At 40.4% G+C, this 25,526-nt stretch overlaps 1 protein-coding gene across 3 annotated transcripts in view; it reads right to left on the reverse strand.

Moving 5' to 3' along the window:
• Nucleotides 1-25,526, reverse strand: part of LOC105563393 (protein Wnt-7b) — a 59,357-nt gene that overhangs the window by 1,871 nt on the left and 31,960 nt on the right. For 2 of the 3 annotated variants that reach the window (XM_012014963.1, XM_012014961.1), the window contains exons 2-6: nt 19,508-19,728; nt 4,376-4,490; nt 4,226-4,297; nt 3,994-4,081; nt 58-237 (exon numbers count right to left, since the gene is read on the reverse strand). In XM_012014963.1, the coding sequence (XP_011870353.1) occupies nt 58-237; nt 3,994-4,081; nt 4,226-4,297; nt 4,376-4,490; nt 19,508-19,728 (676 nt within the window). The remainder of the gene's footprint in view (nt 1-57; nt 238-3,993; nt 4,082-4,225; nt 4,298-4,375; nt 4,491-19,507; nt 19,729-25,526) is intronic. The other variant, XM_012014962.1, reaches the window with a different exon arrangement.

Raw genomic sequence — 25,526 nt, forward strand, 5'->3', positions numbered from 1 at the left:
TGAGCGTATTTTTGAATCGATCACCGATTTACTCGCATTTTTCATAGAACAAGCTACCTGAACTGTGGGCGGAGGAGGCGGTGTAACGGCGATAACGGCTTTAGCTTTGTTATATTTTGACATAAGCGAGTCGCCGATCGCACGGAAACTGGGTAACGTTCGCCAACACGTTTTCACGGTGCAAGAGCCAGAGACACCGTGACACTTGCACTCCTTTCTCAAATGAGCCTTGACTGTCTGAAAAGATAAAACATTACAAGTAAAATAACTCCCGTTTATCATGCGGTTCTCCACGGTCTCTTCATTATCGTCCGACAATTGATATTCAATTTTAACCCTTTCACAACTACTGGGACAAAAATGTAAGTCTCACTTGCATTTCTTTGCCTCTTGATTTCTTGGGATGCTAGTGTCCTACTTAAAAAAACATAAACGAAAAATATTTCAGTCATGAAAGGGTTAACTAATTTCGAACCAAATGCAGTACAATATTAAAAGATAAAACGTTACTTGGATTACATAGATTGTGATATATTTCATTCAGCAGAAAAGGATTTCTACTATTCTTCGTATTGATTTCACAAGTCCAAATATATGACAGAGGCTTGTATAAGGACATCGAAATGCGTCTATATATCATATCGAAACAGATTGCAACTTACACCCGTGCGCTTAATAAAGCGTACATCGATTTGTTCCTTTGCATTATACACGCGTATCCTATGCAAATTTCAAATCTACACATGCGATCGGGGCCTTTTTGGTCGGGAACGAGGACGAGGATGAAAACAAAAACTTACAATGCGTCCGATGAGAATGAATGCGTCGTCCGATGCTTGAATCATTTTCAAACGATACACACGGATCCATTACGAAGAAATCAATGGCGTAGAGCCTCAACTGTCATAATATTATACATAATTCAGTTGTCTTAGCAATCTTGCGTGAAATATTTTTCACTATGTTTTTTTTTATCACATTCAGAAGCACTAAAAAAGCCTATGACTTTGTACGCATGCATAATGCAAATTAGAATAGTTAAAGTAAAATCCGTGTAATATCTGAATATCGCCTGAATCTCTCTGTTCTTAAGTTGGCGTATTTCAAGTCTTAGCACTTTCATATTCCTAACGTTTTGAAAAAGATTTTTATTATTGAATGTCCATTTCTGCGAGGAGAGTGCTACGTTGTTTTATATCACTTTATTAATTCTTTAATTTTCATTTGTTGCTCATTCTAATCACAGATTAATTATATTATTCTTCGATTGAAACTTCTTTTAGTGAAGAACCAAACCTGGGCTTTGTCAGGTTACCATTCTGCTACTAGGCAATCTTCTTATTCTTCCATGTTAGCTTTCTTTTACTGTCCTAGCTTTCTCTTACTATTTCGTTGATTTATATTTTTCGCTTGACCATGCATACGTAAAATGTCACAATCGCTTTGCGTATGGTAATTTTATTTCACGTAGTAGAACGAAATAAGACTGCAGGCAAGCATTGGAAATTGAAGTGCGAAATCTTTCTAACTCCGATTGTAAGAATAAGAGGTTTCGCTCGTATAATATATTCCTCATAGATACGCAGACATGTACGTCCGTTCGAATGGTCATCAAGTCACGCGTTCTCGCGTTCTCTCTTACGGGAACAATTACGGGGCTCCTTGAAATAATTGGCAGCGCGGATTTCGCATCGCCACGCCACTGGCGCGGGAGATGCATTTCGATTAACTCGACGGTGATCTTAAACGGTTGTAATCGTATCGAATGTTCATCTGCAAAATCCTACGCACGCTCGATTCCCCGATGGGGACCCTTCATTGTGCGCGCCGGCCGCGCGGACACGACGCGTACGCGCATGAAACTGGTTTAACATTTCGAATTATTCCGCACGCCGGTGCGGTGCCACATACGGTGGAGGCTTAAAAAAATCCTCAAGGCATAAAATATGTGGCGCGCCGGGGCGATCAACGTTAAGAATAAATCATTACCTCCGGGAGTATATACACGCGTATACACGTACACGTACGCGGATCAGCGGCGGGTTTTTATTGCCCGCTTGTAATAAGGGCCGATCGAGGTAGACGAAAGCTCGAGACGAACTTTCCCCAATTAAGGCGCGCCGCCCTCGCCACTTCACCTTCGGGCATAACGCGATTGTTTCTCACAAACGCTCCTTTTCGCTCATCAACCTTGCCGCGCGCGAGCGTGATAACGATGTGAAAAAAGGAGCCGTAGATTAGATCGGAAAGAGGAATTTAATTCTACGGTAATTTTTTGCATTCCCTTTCTCTCCTCTCTTCTCTCCCCCTTCCGTTCTATCCGTCTCTTTCTTTTTCTCTTCCGAAATAAAAATTACCATAGACAGAACATTAAGACATCCAGATATACGCAGAGCGAACGTCTATGCCAATCGCAGGACGACGATATTGTCTTCTTCGGTATAATTGGCTTCCCGCGTAGGTTATTGGGCGATAAATCAAAATTGATAATACCTGATTTGCATAGACTTGATGAGTGACGGACGTGTCTCATTATCGATGTTATCACCTTGTTATTCGATCTAATCCGTTGCCCACGGTTTTCGCGCAAGTTAACACGTCAGGTTGAATCTCTATGACGATTTTCCAAAATGTTAACGTGCTGACACGCACTTGTATAGTTGGACAACTTTTATTTGACATCCTAACTTTTCGCGATAATATTATAATTCTTAAGCTATTCGCTTCGTGCGATGATATATTATAGCGGAAAAGTAGGACTTAGGGCGCTCATGGTGGCCGAAGTTTGCATTATTTGCTGGAGTGACAATTATCGAAAAATGGAAAAATTGCGAAAGGGAAATTTTAATTGTTGCGTGTATTCATGTAAAAATGTATTTCACAGATTTGAAATGTCTTTAAGACGACATAACGTTATCTGGGATTTTACTTTTTCATTTAATACTTACATGTAATTATATACCTTGTACGGAGTAGCATTGACAGACGTTTGCGGTATCACACTGCATCTTATTAAATGACTTATATTTTCACTGCGCAATTCTTCAACGCGAACTACATGCGATATTGGCTTTTCCTTTCGGTATTGCACTCGGATTAAATTTAACGTCATGAATAATGGGTCCAAAGCCCGTTCGTATGATAAGGCTCATTGCAAAAGTTAGAGAAGTTAACCTACGCATATAATGAAAAATCTATAGCAAATGTTTTGTAATATAACGAAAATTTTTTCATCGAAGTTATAAAGAGACCTAAAACTATCAAGATACCTCACGACAGTTTACCTAACTTGAATATTAGCAATCATTGACAGCTATTCCCGCCAAATATGCGACATTTCACCAACCGCGGCAGCACTAGTCTCTACGCACACAGCGAATTGTTTTTTTCAATAATTTTTCACATGGCCACGTAACAATGTAATCATACATAGAACGAGATCAAACATTCCGCATATCGGTGCGACACAAAACTGAGGAGAAAGAATGTTAGGAATAAGCAAGTTGGTTTTCTTACGACGTATTAAAAGTACAGAAGATTGACTGCCTTGCATAAGAAACCGCGGACTTCGTAGCAATCAGTTGACAAGCGTAAACATTTAGACATACGAAGCAAATTAAATTTTAGGGGAACGGCGGTGTGTCCGCTTCAATTATATTGTATACCCGTCGTTTAATATGCTATTATACAATCTTGGAATCTCGCATAATATAATCACGCGACAGGGTGATTGAGAAATGGCCGAGTGCCGTGCCGTCGTCAAATGCCGGCGAGCTTAATCTCCGCGCTAAACGATTTCTCTTGCGAGTTACAGTAATTAGTATTGCTTCACGGCAATTATGACGCTCATTACATAGTGTTACTTTCTGCTGACGCGTATTTTATGACTCGCGACGCCCGCGCCTGGACACCTCTCATGAGAGAGGCTATCGGCCTTTTTTTTAAAATAACATTACGAAGGTAAAGAACGCTACTATTAATTACTGCGCTCACCTTTCTTCCGGCTCTATTGTTGTGAAGGTTCATCAGGCTCCGGGCGTCCCCTTCGATCTCCCTCGCATCCAGAAACCTACGCGCGAACCTAACATTAAATTATAATATTAAAATTTATGCGTGTTTTAGCGTTCGCCGTACTTGTGACGTATCCGCGCCCCGTCGCGAGCAACCTGGCGTAAGAAGCGACGGGAATTGATAGTGCAAATTAATTAACCATCAGCTTAATTACCTTATCCCATACGTGATGTCGGCGCTGCAGCCACCCCATTCCCAGCCGTGCGGCGGCAATTCCTTCCTCGTCCTACAAAAACGCGATATTAATCGGTAATAATTAACACGTTGCGTGCTGCGCGCGAAACGTCGCGGGATTTATAGCTACCTTACAGCCGGTTCGCAACCGCAAGCTGTGATGTTGCCACGGCTGCAAGCCGCGGTCACCGCGTATGTGACACCGGCCGAGCTTATCGCGTACGTGAAAGCCGCTTCTCTGCTACCTGCGAATAAAAAAGAAGAAGTTAATTTTCTCGCTCTTTTATCCCAGCGTATAGATTAGAGGTTCGAATTTAATTTTTATACGAGGGAAGTTCTCTCTAAAATTCAATCAGTCGATTATCACTGATACCAGTGCACAGTGAATAGTTGCAGTGGTATTCTTGCAACCAAAGGGGTAACCACTAGCTAAAATGTTGTCCCACCGATTACATGATTTCATTTGATTTCATCTGATTACAAATAATCTCATCTAATTGCAAATAATTTTCTCTTGTATGTACGTTTAAAAATAAGTGACGTTGTGAAACCTCAAAAAGCTGTTGGATTTCCTTAAAATATATTTTTCTTATTTTACTAAGAAGTATTTGCTTGCAGAAGTAATTTCAGTTAATATTGTAGTATTCGGTTAGGTAGAAAACGTATATTTCCTTGCTTTCCTACTTTTTCCACTACTCTAACCGTGGTCTTAATTAATGAAAAGTAATTTTGTATTTTCTCGCTGTTGTTCTAACAGCAACTGCTTCAGTCTTATTATGAAAAGAACATGCGCTTATAGGTGTGAACTTTGATATATATTTGGATATTCACTAAGAGAAGTAAATTTTTTTGGAAAATGAAAACAAGCAATGAGAAAATGTTGAAGTTTAATGTTTATTGTCTAACAAGTGATGAAACTTGAAAATGAAGACAAAACGATTACACGGGGATTTCATAAGGATTTTATAATGATTTTGGAGACACTAGCCCACGATTACATCAAGTGGTTACCCCCTTGCTTGCAACTGCAAATCAGTGACTATTCACTGTTTTCAGTGATAATTCGCTGACTGATTTTTAGAGACTTGGAAGGATAAAGCAAATTTGAGAGAGCTTACAGAACCAAACTGGTTGTGTTTCCAATTTACTTTTGACACGCACACAGTTTTATTTTACGGAAGAATAAAATTTGACAAAGCTTAAAAAATGCAAATTGATTATGTTCCTAGTTTAGTTCTGATCTTTTGTTTTATAGAAGAATACAATTTGAAGAAAACATTATATATAATCTAGGTATTTATAATAATTTAATGTCTAATGTGCCTGCATACCGTGAATCGTGGCTCATTTCAAACACGCACGTCGACCGTTCCGAAACTCGAGCCTCGCGACAGCAGGCACATTGAAACAGACGGACGGCTGCCTTGTCAAGTATTTCCATCACGTGAATTTACTACAACTAGACGCTCGCCATCGCACCACGCGCGCAAAGCGCGAACGCAATTAATTACGCCATGCTCTCAGCTCGTTTACCGTGTCGAATGAATTATCGTACGTCCGTTTCCTCACGATGCTCATTTTTCACTCCATTATCATAGTCGACACCTACGCGCCGCTCTGTCACGAATCTGTCCGAGCCGGTTGGCGTTTCACTCTATCGCCATCAAACTCGTCCAGCTTTTAATTCGTTTGTCAGTGCTTGCCAGGACCTGCGATAATCTCTCGCGCAGATATGGATAAAATCTTTACTGGTTGAAGAAGAAGTACATAAATATTTTTTAGATCAATAAAACTTATAAAGACATCTAATACTTTGCGAACCTTTGGGAATCGCATCATTTTACTATTCTGTTAAACTATTGTATTACCATCGCGATGAATACGAGATTGGTAAGACAACCAGGCCTTTGTCGTAAAGTTGCAGTCACAATACTGTGCACTTTGTGCTAGTGGTCTTAATTATTCGAAGTTTTCAAATTTTTCAAAGATTCGGAGCCTCGAAGCTTCCAAGTTTCGAATATTCGAAGTCAACTAATGCATTAACGATAAGTTTTCAAAGATCGACCTGATTTATCACCTGTATTGGTGACTGAGGATAGACTATCAAATTTATATAGATGACAGTGAGTGAGATACAAGAAGTGAGAAACTTTTATACCCGGATTATACACCAATATTACAAACTTGCGTCACACATAAATCAAAAGATTCCAGTTCAACGATCAACTAACATTTCGTATATTCATTTAATTACACTACTGTCCCTATCTTCTATTCTCGTGTTTCAAATCAAGGCAGTCGGTCACAATAAATATATATAGGTATAGTCGTTCTCAACGTCTCTCGAGGGTGAATTCGCGACGACGACGAATTGTGTTTTTATGAGCGAATTTTTCGAAACTTCGAATCTTCGAAAAATTTGAAAACTTCAATTCTCGAAGAATTTACAAGGCTTCGAGTCTTCGAAGATTCGAAGTCTCGAAGTTGAAAATTTTCAAAGAGAAATCCCAGCTCTACTTTGTGCATCGTCCAGTTTCTATCATTTCCAGATAACATAATAAGATGAAGCATGTCTCCCCAGAGATGAAAGGTGTATTATAAATCGTTTCACTTGGCCGATTTCCTTAGAATCTTTAGATGTTCCGCTGCTTTCGAGCATATCTCGTTTTGTTAAATAAAAGATGGAGGGAATTAAGAAAACTTTGAGCGATTTGCGAGAGATTGTCGCGTACCCGTTTGCGCGGGCATTATCCGAGCATTGTGTACCTCGCGAGCGGCCGCTCCGGGACGCGTCGTGAGGAAAGCTGATTGTGCGCGGCGACACCAACGGACACCATCGGTCAAAAGGTTGATGAATTTATGCTGAGCGTTTATGTCAAAGGACGGCAGCGCGGGCATCTATTTAGCGTCAGACGAGCTGGTAAGGGGTAAATTTATCGTTTCGTTGGCGTTGCCGCGTCGCAGCAGCTCCTCTCTCGCTCCTTCTCTCTTCGCGCTCGCTCCGATGGACGAGGAGAGGTGTCCTTTCCATAAATTCATTTCAGCTGTAAAACGTGAACGCGCCAAATGAGCACGGCTTCCATATTAGGGCCCGGCTCATGGCGATACCGAAGAGTCGTTGTTCATGCCGAACGGGCAATGCGAATGGCGAGAGTAGGCCTCAATCTATTTGCAACGTGTACACGTGTATGTACACGCACATAGTTCCGTGCACGTGCGTGTATTTGTGTGTCACATTATCCGCGCACTTATTAACGTCTGAAAATATTGCGGAGCGGCAAGTAAAACGAGAATGGATTATCTTCTTGCGACGTGGAATAATGTTCTTGTTAAAATTGATCCTCTTTCAAATGACCGCGTCTCGTACAAAAAGCCGAGGAATTATTGTTCGTTATTCGCACCCGATATTTACATCCCAAGATCTCGATTGTATTTGATTGTTTCATAATATACATTTCGTAAATTAAAGTGAAAGTAAAGGACGATATCGTCAAGTGGTAGGCACGCACATTTAAATGGTAGAGATGAAAAAAAAAGAAGGAACAGCGCGAAAGAGGAACGGCCCCGTGATCGATCGTTATACCCACGATCTTTTAATTTATATCATTGCATTTTAAGTGACTCGCGTAATAGCCACGCGAAATTTATAAGCCACCGCGTCACCGAACGTGGGCGATTATTTACGGTGCTCGTGCGACGCGTACTCAAATTTAATAATGAGCGCGTAGTTGATCTCATCGCGACTCTTCGTTTATCGCATTATTCTTTTCTCAGCGATGGGGTCATTTATCGATCAAAGACGTTATTAATGCGGGGATATAAACCTTACACGCGTCCGCATATACAGCTTTCACCCGACGGTGCACAAATTTTATATCTCGTCAAGTCGAAAAAAATTATGATTCGTATTTTTATTTCATATCAATCGGTGCATCTACTCAGAATTTGTGCAGAATATTCTACACTGATAAAAAAATATCTTAATCCAAAAAAAGGTTACTTTACTCAAGAAAATGATTCATTAGGTGGCTCCTAATAGCTTATTAACTTAAATTTTAAAAATAATAAGCAAAATAAAACGCATTTCTTTAATTTAAGTATTTATTAAATATCAAACAGTAGATAATTTTAAATTTAAAAAATTTTACTTTAATTCCATAAAATGTTTACTAAGATATAAGTTTTACAGCGAAGAAAATTGAATTTTTTATTTGACACAAACAATGATTTCATTTAATAAATAATATTCTCTATCGCACGAAATCTTTAGTTGAATGTAGAAAATGTAGTGATTTAAATTAATTTACTTAATATAATACACAGATTTACGTGAAATTTGATATTTTCATTTAAATAGAATAAATATTTACTTCAGTAAAAAATAATTTTAAGTAAACCTATTTACTTATTGTTAGTTCTAAAAATTTTTTTTGTTAGTGTACCTTCTCTCTAAAAGTCAATCAGTGAATTATCACTGAAAATTCTGTGATTTACAGTTATAAGTATAGCACTGAATTGTTCAGTGCTATACTTTTCAGTGACAATGCACTGATTAACTTTGAGAGAGTAGGTTTTATTGAAACGCAAAGTATATTTTTAATTTTACTAATTTTACACATCTGAGAGAAACGGTATCTATCGTTGGCCACTCATTTCGTGTCATCACGAACATCATTTGTCAGACCATTAAAAAATGTTCAAGTGCCAGCGAAAGAGAACAGGAATCGCAAGCTGTTGCGATTCTACGCGAGAACGTGGAATCAGACTATTTAAACGCGGAATACTTAATTAAGGCGCGAGAATCTCGAGTTAATACGCCGCCGGCATTAAAACTCGCACAAAATGATCCTGACGAGGGTTAAATTTCGCATCTTACTTGTTGCACGATGGAGGAACACATTGACGGCAGTGGATCTCAAATGGCGATGCGTCACGCATCCACCCACAAGGCTCACATTGTCCAATGGCAGAAAGCCCGGCGTTTTTGCCTGACGTACCGTTATTATATTCCCCGCGATTTTATGTGAGTCGATCTTATTAAAGATAACGAGCACGATCATATCGTGTCAGGCAATAAAGTATTTCGCGCGTATCCGTGTGATATTACCGCGCCATCGAAGTGATATCCTGACTCGTTATCTGTCTCGCGATGCAATAGGATGGAAAATGACTTGAGTCTCGAACAGAAAGATACACTTTTCCCCCATTTTGAAATGTACGGAATTAGATTTCCTCAAAGATGTATGTCTCTTGTTAAAAAAATTTTTTAAAGATAATTAAGAGAATCCCTCAGCCATCGGCGAACTTCTTCAGCTCTTCTTTTTTACCGAACAGTCAAATATAGTTTTTGCGCTTGTAATTCTTTTTATTAGCGATCTTGTGCACAAAATAATACCAGGGTCAGTTGCGGACCGCATAGTGGAATATTTTCATACTTAAAACATTCAGTTCAGAAGTCTAACAAAAAAGATATTGGTATTTGAAATTTTCAATTCGTACACGGAGAAAAACATTTAGTTAAAATAGGGACAGCTAATATTTTTAGTTGTGATAGCTCAATATTTTGCTACGACAGCATAATATTTTGCTACGACAGCAAACCGTTTGCTGTCGCACCTAATATATTATGCTGTCGTAGCAAAATATTGAGCTATCACAACTAAAAATATTAGCTGTCCCTATTTTAACTAAAGTTTTAGCTACAGCAGCTAAATGTTTTTCTCCGTGTAGTTCTAATTTGAAATTGACTTAAAAACTTGCAAAATTCTTTCACACGATTAAAGTACGCATAAAGAGAAAACCAGGGACAGTCGACTTTATATTTAAAAAAAACGAAGAGAAATTAAAATTGAGGTTTTAACTTAACTCATTTATAAAGTAATATTTTTAATTTCTCTTCGTTTTTTTTATATACAATATATAATGTCGACTGTCCCTGGTTTTGTCTTTATGCGTACTTTAATCGTGTGAAAGAATTTTGCAATTTTATAAAGCCAATTTCAAATTTAGTTAAAACTATGAATTGAAAATTTTAAATATGTTACCAATATCTTTTTTATTAGACTTCTGAACTGAGTGTTTGAAGTATGAAAATGCTTTGCTATGCGGTCCGCAACTTATCCTGGTATTATTTTGTGCATAAAAGCGCGCTAATAAAAAGAATTACAAGCGCAAAAACTATATTTGACTGCCTTGGTAAAAAATATGGCTAAAGGACCCTCAGAAAACTAGAATCTACACGGTTCCAGTTTTCTTCATTGACCGAAGAACCGACAGCGAAACAGTTATTAGATGTTCCATTAGACCGAATTGAAATATTATTCCAGCTCGGATTCCCGATTTTAACTCTTTAAGCGTGCGAGATGTATACAAGATGTATACCATAAACTCTCTCGGTGGGTGGACGATAAGAGAGTTACCACCTTGGTGAGCGGACGTGTCCACCGGCCACCACGGCGATGTTACCTCCTTGTACCCTTCTTATGTCGGACGAGATCTTTATTTCGTCGTGAGAAAAAGAATTTGCCCGCCAGCTTGTACGCGCGCGTGTTATACGCGCACGTAGTGCGTTGTCTCTCGCGTTTTATCTCCCTTTTCTCTCGCTCGTCGTACCGAGGTTAAAGGTTCACGTATCCATGTCTCCCTTGTCGTGGACATTGTGTACAGGGAATCCTTAGTCGCCTCGCGGCGTTTATCACAGGAAGACATAAAGACAGATCATCCGCTGGGCTCGCCCACGCGACCCTATATTGGTGGCGAGTGTCATTAATTTCCGAAATAAATAAGACATTGATTTTTTATTCGTTCTAATTGTATTAATCTATACGAGGACTACGCACACGCGTAGCTTCGTGTATTGTGTATTGTTCAATTGAAAAATGTTACTTGATTATTTAAGATATGTTTTTCTAAAGTGTGATTTGATAAAAATTGCGTGCAACTCGCTTTGGATATTGCATTCCGTTAAAGGTATTGTACATCAATCAAGAACTTCGCGATAATCTCGGATGCGAATTAGGGAAAAGATTGTAGATACAGTGTAGAAGTCCTTTCGCAAATTATCTCTCCTTCACATGGTAGATACATTTTGCCCGAGCAATGTTATCGCTGCTCAATCGCCGCGCGCGGTCTCTTTTTTTCCCCCCAACCTTGTTCTCAGTTCTATCTTTCGATTACGTGCTATTGGAAAAGGAGCAGACAAAGCGCGTCGAATCAGTAGGCAAATTAAAAATAAGTTATTCCGACCTTTGTCAAGAAAAGAATCGGCACCGAGACATCTCCGTATTCTTGAAATCCCTGTTCCTAGCATCAGTGTATTCTTAACAATTCGAATCACTGTATTCTCCTGCGCTACTTTATCACTATTTCACACTTGCCATTGAGTCGCGCATGTAAAACGTAGATATATCATTGTGTGCATGAGCGAGACGAAATTTGTACGTTATACGTGAGCATATTAGGAATAGTCCGGGCAAACTTCTCGTTAACAATGCTTTAGTGAGGGAAGAAAGGAAATCTTGAAGATTTCTCTCAGCATTTTTCACTTCTCTTTCTCACATCCTTTATTGAAGAGAGAGATGACCGTAACTATTTTTTATTCTTTTATGGTTTCGTTATACTTTCCTTTCAACGAATGGTTCGACTTGATGCCTCATGCTCACCTTTTTACATTATGCCTATGGTATTGATCTATTGAAAAAAATAGAAATTGTGAGAAAGAATGCAATGAGTCCGGACACGTAATAAAAGTAGGAAGATTCGGTTGTAATATGCATTTTGCATTCGTTAAAGATTCCACTGATCTCGAAAGAACTTCTTATCGATTATCGATGAACAAAATTCAAGTTATTGTAAGTATTCTTCTGCGATCACATAGAAAATTTTATTAATGAAAGTTTGAGCTTTCGTCGGAATTTAAATCACTGGTCGGTACAACAGGAAAACGTAATTAATTGATGTACTAGTAAATTATAAATTAAATTAAACAACGATTCGGTAGGTTTCCGATATGTAGGTAAGTTATGTTTATAAAAAGAGGTTGAACATATCCTTGCGGATTAGAGTAGACAATACATTTGCGGCCATGCAAGTCTCAAAACTTCCTGATTATGTCGTGATTAAATTTTATTTGTTAAATTTTACTCTTATTCTGACGCGTCTATGAAAGAATGTGCCAAAAAGAGAGGGAAAGAAAGAGAGCGAGAAAAAGAAGTGTCAAGTTATTCATGAGACCAAACTGCGTGATGATAGTGTGTGGGGTGGAATATCTTAGAGCTCGTGCTTTCTCTCTCCCTCGCGCTGGCGTGAAAGTAATGCACGCGAGTATAACGCTTCTCTCCTTTTGTGTCACGACGGATGAACCGGGACAGGACAAAAAGCATCACGTTTTACCTTTCTTTGCTACGGGTAAGAAAGTGGAACCGACTCTTACCGCCGTGCAGCCCCGTCCCTTTATAATTTGAAACGACTCGCCCGTACCGGTTCAATGAATAATCATCGCTCAATCATCATAAACCGCTGCCGAGTGGTTGGATTAAAATAGGGTGGTAATCTTTTTTTGTGTACGACAAAAAGATTTGTGGCGTGATTTTCGTGGAAATTGATCGGCATAACAGTTAATTAACCAAAAGATATATGACGAGCAATTAACGATGCTTATAATTATGCGATATAAAATCATATATGCCATGTACTTTTTATTTAAATAATTCTACTACTTTTGACAATAGAAGGGAAAGATACATGTATTTATTTTCTAGTTGAATTCAGTGAAATTTCTTCCTCGTGCGGTTGTTTATAAGGATATAATAAAATTAGCTGCAATTTTAAAAATCACAGATTGACAAAGTACGACATGAAATGCGCTGACGATATCGGCTCAACGATTATAAATCATTTTTATTACTTTAATGAAAATTGCCATTAGAGCGTAACGAGTTTGTAATTAACGAACGAGTTATTCGATTTTAACGAATTGCACGTAGTTGCGAATTTAATTTTTGCAATTATGCAAAAATTTTATGTAAAACCGGCAATAACGTCGGATATTATTTGTTAAAAATTTGATAAAGATGTGCACGATTCCTATTTCGACAAGTTTAGCTCGACCAGTCAGCGCAAGACAATTAACCAATTACTATAATTAAGACACACATCTTAATTATCCTTAATACTTGTCCGATCTGAATCTGACCGTTGAATTTGCATTCGAATCCACTCCGAGATGTCTTCACAGTTGTTTCTTTTCGGAGAGAAATCTTGTTTCTTAATGAGACAGGATTGATTTTTCTTGACTGATCCGGGCAAATAGTTATGCGTGACTTTTTCATATATTTACGATTCATGCTTTAAGGATTTCTTAATAAAATTAAAAAATTAATTTCTTCAGCTTCGAAAGATTCCAAAATTGTTTTGCATATTTACAATTATTTGCTGTTTCTTAAATTGTAACGATTAAATAAATAATCGGCAATAGTAAAATTTTACCTCTTGAAAGAAAATTATTCAATTTTTTGGGATTTTAAACAAGGACGGTTCTACTTGAAAATCCGCCAGATTTCCGTCGAGCGCGTGACAGATATGATATTAAATAGCATCGACGAAGATTCCTGTTCATGTAGTCGTACAATGTATTTAACACGTCGTATTATGTGTACGACACTCGTATTCGTGCGAGCCGCAACAACGGGGGGTCGCATCTAATATCAGAGTTAGTCCGGAGATCCGTGACTGTATCTCGTTTATAGTGTTCGTTACGTTAAACTGATGATTTACGGCTGTAAATCGTGTGCTCGATGTACGTATGGTGGCTCGACGTAGCATGGTGCAAGATCTCGTGTAAGCAGGTACATTACATGCAATCTCGCAAAATAAGATTCCAAGTCTGCCATACAACATTTCGCATATTCCGTCACGTCTCACAAACTCGATATTTTGTCAAGTTTCATACATATGAAAACGATTACATTAATATACAAAATACGTACAACGACCGTACAAATAATTCGTCTAATATTAATTCCGGAATTAGGATTATGAAATTGAAGCAGCAAAATCGATACGGCGTTGAATTCAACAACCAATTGTAGCGTGGAGTTATGCGAACTCGTGACGACGGGCTGAGGGTTAAATCCCTTACACTATTGCTCCGAGGCTGCAGACTCGCGCATAGGATTACTCACGACGCTCGCGTGACATTGTAAACGAGCGAGGTATCATCGCGCTTGTTATTACAAACCGCGCGAAACCCGTGAAGATCGAGTACCTGTTATCGGAAGAGCCGAAAAAAATAATCTCATAACCGCCGCTCTCTTGGAGCGTTTTCTCGGAAGGTACTTATCGTACACGGTTCCCGATGACCGGTTACATCTTAATAAGAAGGGCAGCAACGACAATCTGCGCGAGTTCATCGTCTTGCTTCCCTCCCTCTCCTCCGCTCGCTATCTCTCTCTCTCTCTCTCTCTCTCTCTCTCTCTCTCTCTCTCTCTCTCTCTCTCTCTCTCTTCTCTTCTCCCTATCCCTCGACTCACTTGCGCATCATTATTAATGGCCCCGGCCGACTCGTTGGCGATTTTCGCAGAGGCACTTGTCCACAGCAGCGGTCAACGGGGAAAGAGATACGGGCCGGCGATATATTAATTTATTAACTAGTTTATTTTTATACGGGGGTTTAAAGAGATCTTATACCCACAGAGACGGTGAGAGCCTCTGGGGACTCGAGAGCGAGCACCCCGGCGCACCGGTCCATAACTCAATCCGTACCGGGATCCGCCGTGCCGGTTGCCCGTTGGCACTTTTCTACACTAAAATACACTGAATTATATCGATCCCGTTCGTCATCCCGCCGCACCTACGCTCCTTTGCCCTTGGCAAATAAATCAACGCCAAGCACTAGCCCGGATGATAGTAATGGGGAAGCGACTCCCCATCTAGTCTTACGTGGGAATTCGTCTCGCGTCTTTCCACACAACCGTGTATCTGATAGCCGATGACTATTGCAAATCTACGCGAACACGACCGAGGTTGCTGATGACAGGCAAATTACAGGTGGCTACACTTGTGCGTGCGACGTTCAAGTTTACTCGAAACGTAATCGCGCACGGTCGAATGCAAAACGTAAGTGTAGGATCCGATCGCGGTCTCGTGATTACTTTAAACAGACTCGAATACGTAATTTGATTTTGAATAAGTATCACTTCCACGAATACTGAATGACCGAAGGATATCACGAGAAATGTCGCGGCAGTATCGACCGTAAATTCCTGAGAATGACTCTCTTCTCTCGGTGGTTCCTTCGCAGACGGTCGCACGCATTATCTAATCTAATTATTTTACTGGACGGTAGATACATACATGTAGCTTTTACTTCTCGTGGACGTTCCTGCAAGCCGGCAAATTCTCAAACAATCTACGGAGCAAATTAGTGGTAAGATAACGTTGACGTAGATAGATCGACTCACGTTGCCGCGCGATATAATTATATTGAGCTCTCAGTATTATCTACCACTCGATTGTGAAAGCTAGTTAATCGATACGTACAAATGCGATGTACAAAATAACGGCCAAGTACATCGCATGTACATTCGCGCGCGTTTATCGAAGCCGCAAAACCGTACATTCAATTTTTCTCCTGTTATTAAAAATAAGCGAAGATAACTCAAGTGCTCGATACAAGATTTTATTGATTTCTCAATGTTGGAAACTGTTGATGTTCTTCAAAACAAAGTAAAGAATTGACTTTGCTGCTTCAGCATCCTTTCATACGAAGGAATCGTCCTTCTATTGCTTGCACCCTCGTTACCTCGTACATATACGCGCGAATGTGTGTCGAACCCGACATGTGCGCCATTTCGCACGGTCATCGGACGCGATATGGCTCAATATGAGTATACATCGACGCGGAACAGGAGAATGAATGCATCAACTGTGCACCAGGGGAGGAACCGCAGGCCGGCAGGCAGACAAGCGGGCAGGCAGGCAGGTAAGAAGGTAGGCAAGCGGGCGAGCGAGCAGGCAGGTAAAGACAGGTAAAGGCAGGTAGACGCAGGTAGGTAGGTGTGTCCGTGCCAGAGCGCCGAGTGTGGGCCAGTCCAGTTATTTGAGACGGATAAGAACGTGGAAAAAAATAAGAAAAGGCGCATACAAGAGCGCGAGAGCGGATATAAGTGTGCGGAAGGATGAAGAGGAGGGAGAAGGACTTGCAACAGAAATTGATAGGACGCTACATTAATGCAATATCTTCGCCAATGTTGTATCCAAGGTCTGATTGGGCGGGGGTGAAGAAGGGGAAGTAGGGAAAAGGATACATTCGCGGTGTTTCGTGTGAACTTTAGCTCTCTCGCACTCGACCTTTATTCTCCCGCCTTCGCTTATCGCTCGTATGCTACGCCGTTAACGTTGTCATGCGTGGAACAATATTAGCCCTCTTACGAATTGCATGGAATTATTCGCTGATAAGGACGATAGTGTGACGAGATAACGATTTTTCGGAGATTTTCTCCACTATAACCGGCTGGGAGGGTTCTTTTTGGACGTTGTTGAAAGAATAAATGAGAGAAAGAAAAAGAGAGAGAAGAGAAAAGAGGGGGAGAATCCCTATGTAATATCTCGTGATGACATCGGTGGGTCAGGAACGACGTCCTATTCTCGATTAAATTTACAACGGATAATATATGGTTCATCGTCCACGTAATGGATCTCTTAATTACGTCGTTTCATTTAGGCGATTAGACGATCGCCGCCCACGTTTTCTCGAATCTTGAAAAGTCTCTCCCGAATAAATCTGCCTAATTTATGAAAATATATTCGCCGGTAAAATTCATTCAGGAGTGGGTCACGAAATCTAGGATCGGCTTTGAGTAGCGTCGCAGCTTCTGTAATGAGTTTTCAAATCGACGAAGATCGATGCGTCCATAAATTATATTCAATTACAATTGTATCTATTAGATTGCTAACATTTAACACGTGTAATTGAAACGTCGGTGGAGAAAAAACCGACATGGATTCATGTATTTTAGAAATATTTAAACTTTGCCTCTGAAGGCGTCTCTTTTAATGTATAATAGATTAATCAACATTATCTAAAGAAATCTGTATACTTTATATACAGAACTTATTCCACTTAGTTTTTTTTTAATAAGCGATATTGAACACTTAAATAGTTCCACAGGCCATGTCCTGCCTGTATATCGTTCGACAATTTCGCTTGATGAGGTTTTATCATGCTTTGTTTAATTCGAAAGTATTCCACTTTTACACGTACGCTCGCGGATTATCCTGAACGCATAATGCGAACGTTTTAAGAGCGGGGAAATATTTTCAAGCATATCGCTGCAGTTAGCTTTGGCATGTCGAGCGGCCTCGTTAATTTTACTAATTAAGTTAGCGACCGACCGCCCTGCTTGTTCCATCTCGCATCCTCTCTCCCACTGTCTCTTATAAGCGTTATTTATACTTTTTTTGCGCATTAATTTTTGGTCTTCTTATTTCTCGTCTGACTTCCTCGACGTCGCCGCTTATTTTCCTTCTCTGCCTTGCGTCCATGTCGCCGAGCCAGTACGTAAACGTTTTCGCTGTTTTAAAAAACATTCCGCGCGAGTTTTCTTCGAGTTTAAATTCTACGATATTATCGACTCGACAGATGTGACAGCAGCACAATATTTTTTAATAAATACTCACCCGTATTTTCGCGACGCGGATGTCACGTCTACAAAAATTACGCACTCCGTCTCGTGTAAATTTGAATAAAATTCTAATAATCACCACCAATTAAAATGCTAAACTCGTAATTAATTGTCACATCCGTATATTCGTGACTTATGCAAATGCTTGCACGCAATCGTGCGGTGTTCTTTTGTAATCTCTCTCTCCTTCTTGAGGGATTCTACGATGCCATTATATGCACGTCTTATTCAGCGTGGAATTCCAGAAGTCTTTCGATGATGACGGACGATGCTCGTACAATAGCAACAAGATAACGGATAACAAAGTACGATCATCTCGTTGCGCATTATAAATCACGCCGTGTTTACCGAGCTCCTTTGATTCTTCCACCTCGGCGGTTTAATCCGTTCGGTTAATCATGAAAAATAGCTGACTTGCACCACTACGAAACGTCACACCGTTACATCTGCTGTCCTTCCTATACAGGATGTTTCACATCAAGAGATTTCTTTAGTAGAAATAGAAAAGAAATTACATAAAAATGTTTCGAGCACCAAAAAATTATATCGTAGCAGCTAACTTTCTTTCCAAATGGCGATTTTTCCTCTCACTTGTAGAGATCTTTCCACCGTCTTAAAAATGTTTCACGGGCTCCGATGTAACACGCTTCTTGATGTAACACGCTGTACAAAACCGACTGATGTCTCTCCGTGGGACATTTATCCTTTCGACTCGCATTTATAGTTTTTAATGCCGAGGTGATAAATGTGTCGTATTTAACAATATTTTTGGATCACGCATTAGCTTCCGCTCACAAGATCAGGGATTATCTTGTCCTCGAAAAATATCGCTCTCGCCGTTTGTCATCGAGCCGACCTGCCACTACGCGCGGCTTGTCGTTCGATATTAAATTCTTGTATCATCGAAAATTACGAAATTATAAGCTACATCAACATTTATGCATGAAATACGCGTATCGATTTGTTAACAGAGGATGGTTGAAAGAATTAAGATATACAATCGCTGATCAATTATTCAATCAACTATACGAGACTAATAATTTTCACGATTAAGTATATGGACGGTTTATTAATTTGGCTCCGAAGTCGTATCTTTAATCACTGAATCTTCGATAATTAGGGAGAATCGACCGCTTAGAATGTAAATGTATAAATCGGCAATAAAGCACGGGGATATTAATGAAAAGATCATTAGCGCGATACAAGTGCGAGCCTAATAGAATGTGGGAATGATGTAACAGCCATGCGTCTTCTTTAACTCGCGGCATATTGAGGATATTCCTACACACATGCGACTTACTGGTACCTAACAGGTAGTAAGCTATACGACTTTACGCGCGCGTTTACAAGCAGTGGATTCTCATGTCCAAACTTTTCTTTCTTACATTTTCTATTACCCTGTATTTCCATCGCGGACACGTTGGGACGTTAACTGCGCAGTTTCACCCCGCTACCTACCACTCTGCGCGGCAGGCAAGTCCTTTCGCGGAGCGAGGAGTACGGGCTACAACGTATGTAACATCCGTGATATATTGCGCGGCGTAATAAATACCGAGCGCCGGTGACAGAACAATCCTTACCCACTACCACCACGTGGCCGAAGACCTGATCGTTGGACACGTGGGAACAGTTCCAACGGTGATGTCGGAACTGGTGCCGGCACTCGCGCAGACCCAGCGCGGCGCCCTCGCCCACCGCCGGCATCGCGTGCGGCGCCTTTCTGCACTGCTCGCGCTGACTTTTCGCCAATCCAGGGATGCGACTGCAGACAGCCGCGCCGACCACCACCGCACCGACCACCCTGGAATAAAGAGATCCGTCGTGAGAAATATCCTCGTGGAGATAAACGTATACTTTGGCGGACGTGTGGCAGAAGCTATTTCGGTCGAGAATCTTGTCCTGCGTTTCAAGGAGAAGATACAGTTGCCAAATCGCAATTTACATTCCTCTTTTACCTAACTGCACTGACGGAAAAAAATGGTTGCAGTTACCACGATCTCACGAATGTATAAACTGGAAAAATTATTGAAAATTTTAGCAGTCATCTTTGTCGTCTTATGAACATCTTGACGAGTAAACAAAGCGTTTAACAGGTGCTAAAACCGACCCGATGACAAGCTGAAACTTGATATCCTCGTCTCCCGCTGGTGCATTGCATAATTTATAGCCTATAGAATCTTTCTTGAGCAGCTTTCTTAAAGTGATTACCTCCACTTAAAAATGTTTTCTTCCTTCAAGAATAGAAAGAATAATAGAAAGAATAGAGAGATCGATATATCATTTCGAACGTGATTTATAAAGTCGCGCGGTTCCATCCATCATTACGAGAGAGCTATAAATATACCCTTCATTACGAACCACTTACGATTCTGTTATTCCTTCCCGATCGGCAATGAAATATTGAGGCGCTTCAAAGTACTCGAGGGTGAGTTATCAAGTACTGGGCGTCGGGAGGGAGGGGAGGGGGGCGCGAGGCAAGAGCGCGCTGGGGTGCGGAGAGGATCGTAGGAGAGAAAATGTAAGACGAGCAGGTTGAATTTCTGAGAAGCATGAAATTGCGGCGATTACGTCGTGTCCCCAGGGCGAGAGATATTTGCATTGGAATGCATCGCGCTGGTTCTCGCAGTGGCCGCCGAATCTCTCCTCCGTGGTGCCACGCGGTGGGACAATCTGGATGTCCCGACGACGAACGCGAGAGGAGGAAGGGCGATGGCGTGCCGCCGCGAAAACGAGCCGGTCCGAAATCGCCCGGAGGGACCTCGTTCCTCGTCACGTCGCTTTCGCGAGGCATAAACGAGAGAGACGTTGACGCGAGAGGTCCCGTCATCGTCCCCTTCAAAGATTTGGCATGCGCATTCGTGATTTCTCGTTGACGGGAAGATGCAATCGCGCGAGGGGCCTGCCGAGGGGAGGGGAAAAAAAAGGAAAGAGGAGAACGTTCCACGTCATTTTTCATAATAAGTACGAGACAGTGAGAACGGGCTCCTTCCTGTCCCGTGCATTTCATCCCCAGTTACCTCGCGATCATGATTACGTCGTGACAATGGTGGCTACGCGCGCGTTGAATTAACTGAGAAATTAATTACAGAAGCGATTTGCAGAAAAATCGGATGGCATTTGATTGCGAGAAGACGGCAACGTTAAACGTTAGTAGTTACGTTCTCCTTCTTAATTACGTGCTCACTACGTCACTCGTTAACCTTAATTAAATGCGAGTTGCACCATGACGACGCCTCGGAGGCATGTCATGGACGGGCAGGTGATAGCGGTTACTCATTTGTCTTCATTGCTCGTTACTTAGTTAAGATGCGCTTTATCACGATTATGTTCACGTCTGACGAATTGTTGCAGCACGTTCATCTTTCGACGAAAAAAAGATTGACAGTTTCAAATTGAGGACTACTTTGTGTTTCCTATAATATTCCAACTTTTATATCATCTTAATTGATATTACGTTTATATCGAATGTAGTTCTGAAAAAATATAAGTAGCTGCCAGTTTTCAATTGAAATTTGGTGAAAATTTCTTAAGTAACTTAAAACAAATACACGAAAGAATGTTTTTATATAAATGAAATTAGTTGAGATAACGTTAACGTAACAAAGGAAGTTACTTACAAAGGAATTTATATTTGACAGATGAAAGTAAAACTACAGTTAAATAACATCGAGTATTATAGTGTATCTTGCAAAGATATTACTTCGATTAAATTTTACTTGTGCCAAAGATCTTCCCGAATATTTGTTGGAAAACATCTAGGTGGACTTTTGCAAAATTTTGTTCTTAGTTTTATATTAATTAGATTACGTCGAACGTTGAAAGCTGCCATTGAAGAGTGCACTTGTGTCTTTAGCATGATGATCGGGTAAAAGAGAACAACGGACTCGCGTACTTATGCTCAGCAGCAATCCGCACGTAGTCATTAGAGCATAATGTATAACATTACGCCCGTCTCATACGGAGGCTAATGGTGTGCTATTTGCAACAGGGTACCGCAGCACCGTTGGCCATTCGACCGTTAAAATCCCTGTCAGGGCAGTTCCAATTATGTACCGCTTATCTTAACTTTTACAAATTTTCAAACATTGTTTTTATAATCCGATCAAGTTAAATTCCTTCTGAAACGATATGCAATTATAATACATATTTGTAGTAGGAACAGTTCATACTATAAAAAAATGACGATGTTACGATAACATCTTACTTGGAGGTTCCGATGTTCCATCGTAGATTTGAATAATATTGTCTTTATTATGATGAAAGATAATTAACGTGCGGCTTCTTACTATCGACTATCGATACGTTTTCTATCGATTATTTGGCATTGCTCAATTTATCCCGACTTCGGGCGTTTAAAAGAACCGCGGAGAAACGTAAACGCAAGTTTCTTGAAAACAGGGAAAAATCGAGGGAAAATAATCAGGCTCATATGTGTAACATTCTGTGTAATAAGCCATCGATAAGCCGTCATTAAAATGCCTTCGTCGATGCACGGGTATCGAGAGCTTGCGAGATTCTATCTTTTTTTTCTCGTGGAAAATGATATCAATTTATAATAGCAAGGAGCCTATTAAGCATTATTAGTTCCATTTAAGGCACTCCTTCAAGACTAATTTTCGAGTAAGAAATACCGAGCTCCTTCACATTCACGCTTGCTCGCAAATGATATATAATACAATCTGAAATGTGCAACATTTGCGAGCAATATTTCAATCTGGTTTCATTCCCAGCGTACCCGCCGATTTTACATCGCACGTCTCACTTTCCCGATGCCGGCATTTTTTGATAGAATGAGTCACGATCCACTGATTCATCTAGTCGCGGTCGCATTTTTTGAAAGCAACTTCTACGCGGTTAACCGCAGAAGTCGGGAGGAGGACCTTCCTAGATAATATCAGCATACAAGGAAACTTGGTATCGTGTGTTATTAAAGCGGCAAATTGTTAAAAACAATAGAACACAATTAAAAACTTAAAGAATACAAAATGGCGAAAGAGCAGAATATGTAATCGCAATCGTAATGCAAATGTTGATTATTACTTTTATTTCCGCAAATGGGTTGATTTGACATAAATCCCTGAAATAATCCGTGACGGTTACAGGTATCTGTTAATGCTGTCTCGCACGCTAGATTATGGAAATTGACATAGAAAGATGCATAATAGATACGAGAATATCAGTAGTGCACGCCTTGGCGCTTCGCTCTGCTTCGATGATATCTCGATAGCGTATGACACCGCGGGGGTTCCGTGGTTGAGAATCTTGAGTATATAATACGCCGTCGTTCCGCTTACTCGAATAACTGTAAATCTTCATAATGCCTCGCGCGATAGTATCGAAGATGCCATCTGCAAAATACTCCTCCGAGCACTGTGCAGAAACGAAAACGGCGTGTCTCTATTTTTACGAAAAATTGTTCGACGTCTTGACGAAATTACCAGTGAAAATTTAAACATCAAGACAAGAAAAAGAGAGAGAAAAGGCGCTAATAAAGTGAAATCTTTTCCGCGTTGCATGTTTAACTTCGTATACAGGAACGCGCAGTGCGCACAATGCGAATATGATAACGAAATGAATTATCTGAGAAAATACATTTCAACTTATTTCAATTTGATATCAATGGCAATCTTCCCGTTCTCTTCTCTGAGTCTAAATTTATGATTCACCAAATCGTTTGGAGAACCGTGTGCCTCTTTTTGCTTGACAGATAATGTTTCATTGCGCAACGCTGTATCACTGATTGTCATTCTGACGGAATTCGTTCAACTTCATGCCAGGAACGAGCTATTGTCGCTTTGTCCGTTTGTCTGTCAGTGTCAAAAACTCGAGATACACACCGCTGTGGGTCCGAAGGATCCACCAATGTGATGGACGCTTATCCGACATCAAATCTTTAAAACACTTTCTTTTAGACACCTCGGCCAGGGGGCTAGTTCGATGCGTAACGCACTCCGAGTTCCTTTTATTGGCGGGATTTCAACTCGACGGCCCATGGCGAATGGGTTTCGAGTACTCGATATGCCGTGACTAATCGAAAACGCTGGAAGAATACCTGCACAGGGGCGGATTTATGTCTTCCACCGCTTTAATACTCGTTCAATTAAATCTATAATAAGAGATCTGAGAAAGGTTGACATTGTAATCTTTTGGTTATTACATAAGAATTAATTATGAAATAATATTGATATTTTATATCTTTTTTCATTTCTGTTATCTGCTATTATTAAATTACACTGAAAGAGAAAGGGAGGGAGAGAGAAAGAGCTACATATATATTATTTATTTAAAATCTAAAAATTTAAAATTTTGTTACGTTTTTCTATTCGCATATAAATACGTTCCTGTATGCCCGTCGTGCGGTCGTTGGGATAGGTCTGACTCGTCTCTCGTTGCACAACAATAGCGCCCGCCGCAACGATATTCAGAATGCTTTCGCTCTGGTTACGATGACTACTTCGTCGAGATTCGATACGCCCATTCTCGTTTCTTGCCACGGAATTAAACGGGCCGCAAAGACGTGACTCACAATGTTACAGGATCGATCTACGATCCCCCCCTCGATAGAGCGATTCCCCACGATCCAAAGAATCGAGTCATCGGCGAGTCATCGATAATCGCTTCTTGATAGATCTGTAAATTGCCCGCGTCCATCTAAACCTTTTTGCTGCGTATGCGGTGGCACGAAAAAGGAGATTTAAAGAGAAATAAATATCTTTTTGCTGAAGATGACACGATCAACAATTGGTAAGGTCAATGCTTAACCAGCTTTCGTAATTGCCTTCTCGTGAAATTATCCGATATGAAATACACGGATTTTTCTTAGCCGTCTTTGCCTCACGACTCGACTTAACTCGGCCACCTCTTATTGCTCGCCGCGACTTCCTTATGTTTAAACCGGAGCAAGCACTTATCTTAATACGCCAATTTAGCCGCTATATTTTATCGTATTGATTGCGCTTAGCGGAGTAAGCGACTCGTCCATTTGCCGATTCTCTCGCCGTGAGATATCCTCTCGCAATGGTTTACAGCGCTCGGGAAAATCAAGAGAAAAGTGGAAAACACATTCACGGCGATTCGTCGTGATAGTCGTAATTAGTAGACATCGTGCTTTTCCGATAAAGTCCCAGCGATTCGCACCGAACTGCATTTCATCCGCAACGACGGATGGATATAGCGTGATACAAAATAAGAACTTTTACTAAATCGCTCGCCGTGAATGTGTTGTACGCACATGCATGCGTCAGAACCGTTCCCGCTGCGTAAGTTATTTTAGCGGTCAGTGCGCTAAGCAGGTAAGCACGCTTATCCACGCGTGGCGAATTGTATCGCTACACATTTAATTCTCATATTTATGGCGCGCTTATTGAGTTCTTTGGATTTCCTACATTGCTTTGCGTGCAGCTTGTGTAATCGCACGTGAAACGACTTATAGTTGATAATTCAATAAACTTCAAGATAAAATTCAATTTATCTTTTTCCAATCTGAAAAAGACCATTTCTTCGATTTTTTTTGTGCTAAATACGATGTTCATTTTAGAAATATTTTATTACATTCGCGTTGATTTTTGAAGAAATTAGAGACAATAAAGTTCAAGATTT

This window comes from Vollenhovia emeryi, unplaced genomic scaffold, assembly GCF_000949405.1.
Source record: "Vollenhovia emeryi isolate VEMERY1.0 unplaced genomic scaffold, V.emery_V1.0 DF939176.1, whole genome shotgun sequence".
Classification (NCBI taxonomy): Eukaryota; Metazoa; Arthropoda; class Insecta; order Hymenoptera; family Formicidae; genus Vollenhovia; species Vollenhovia emeryi.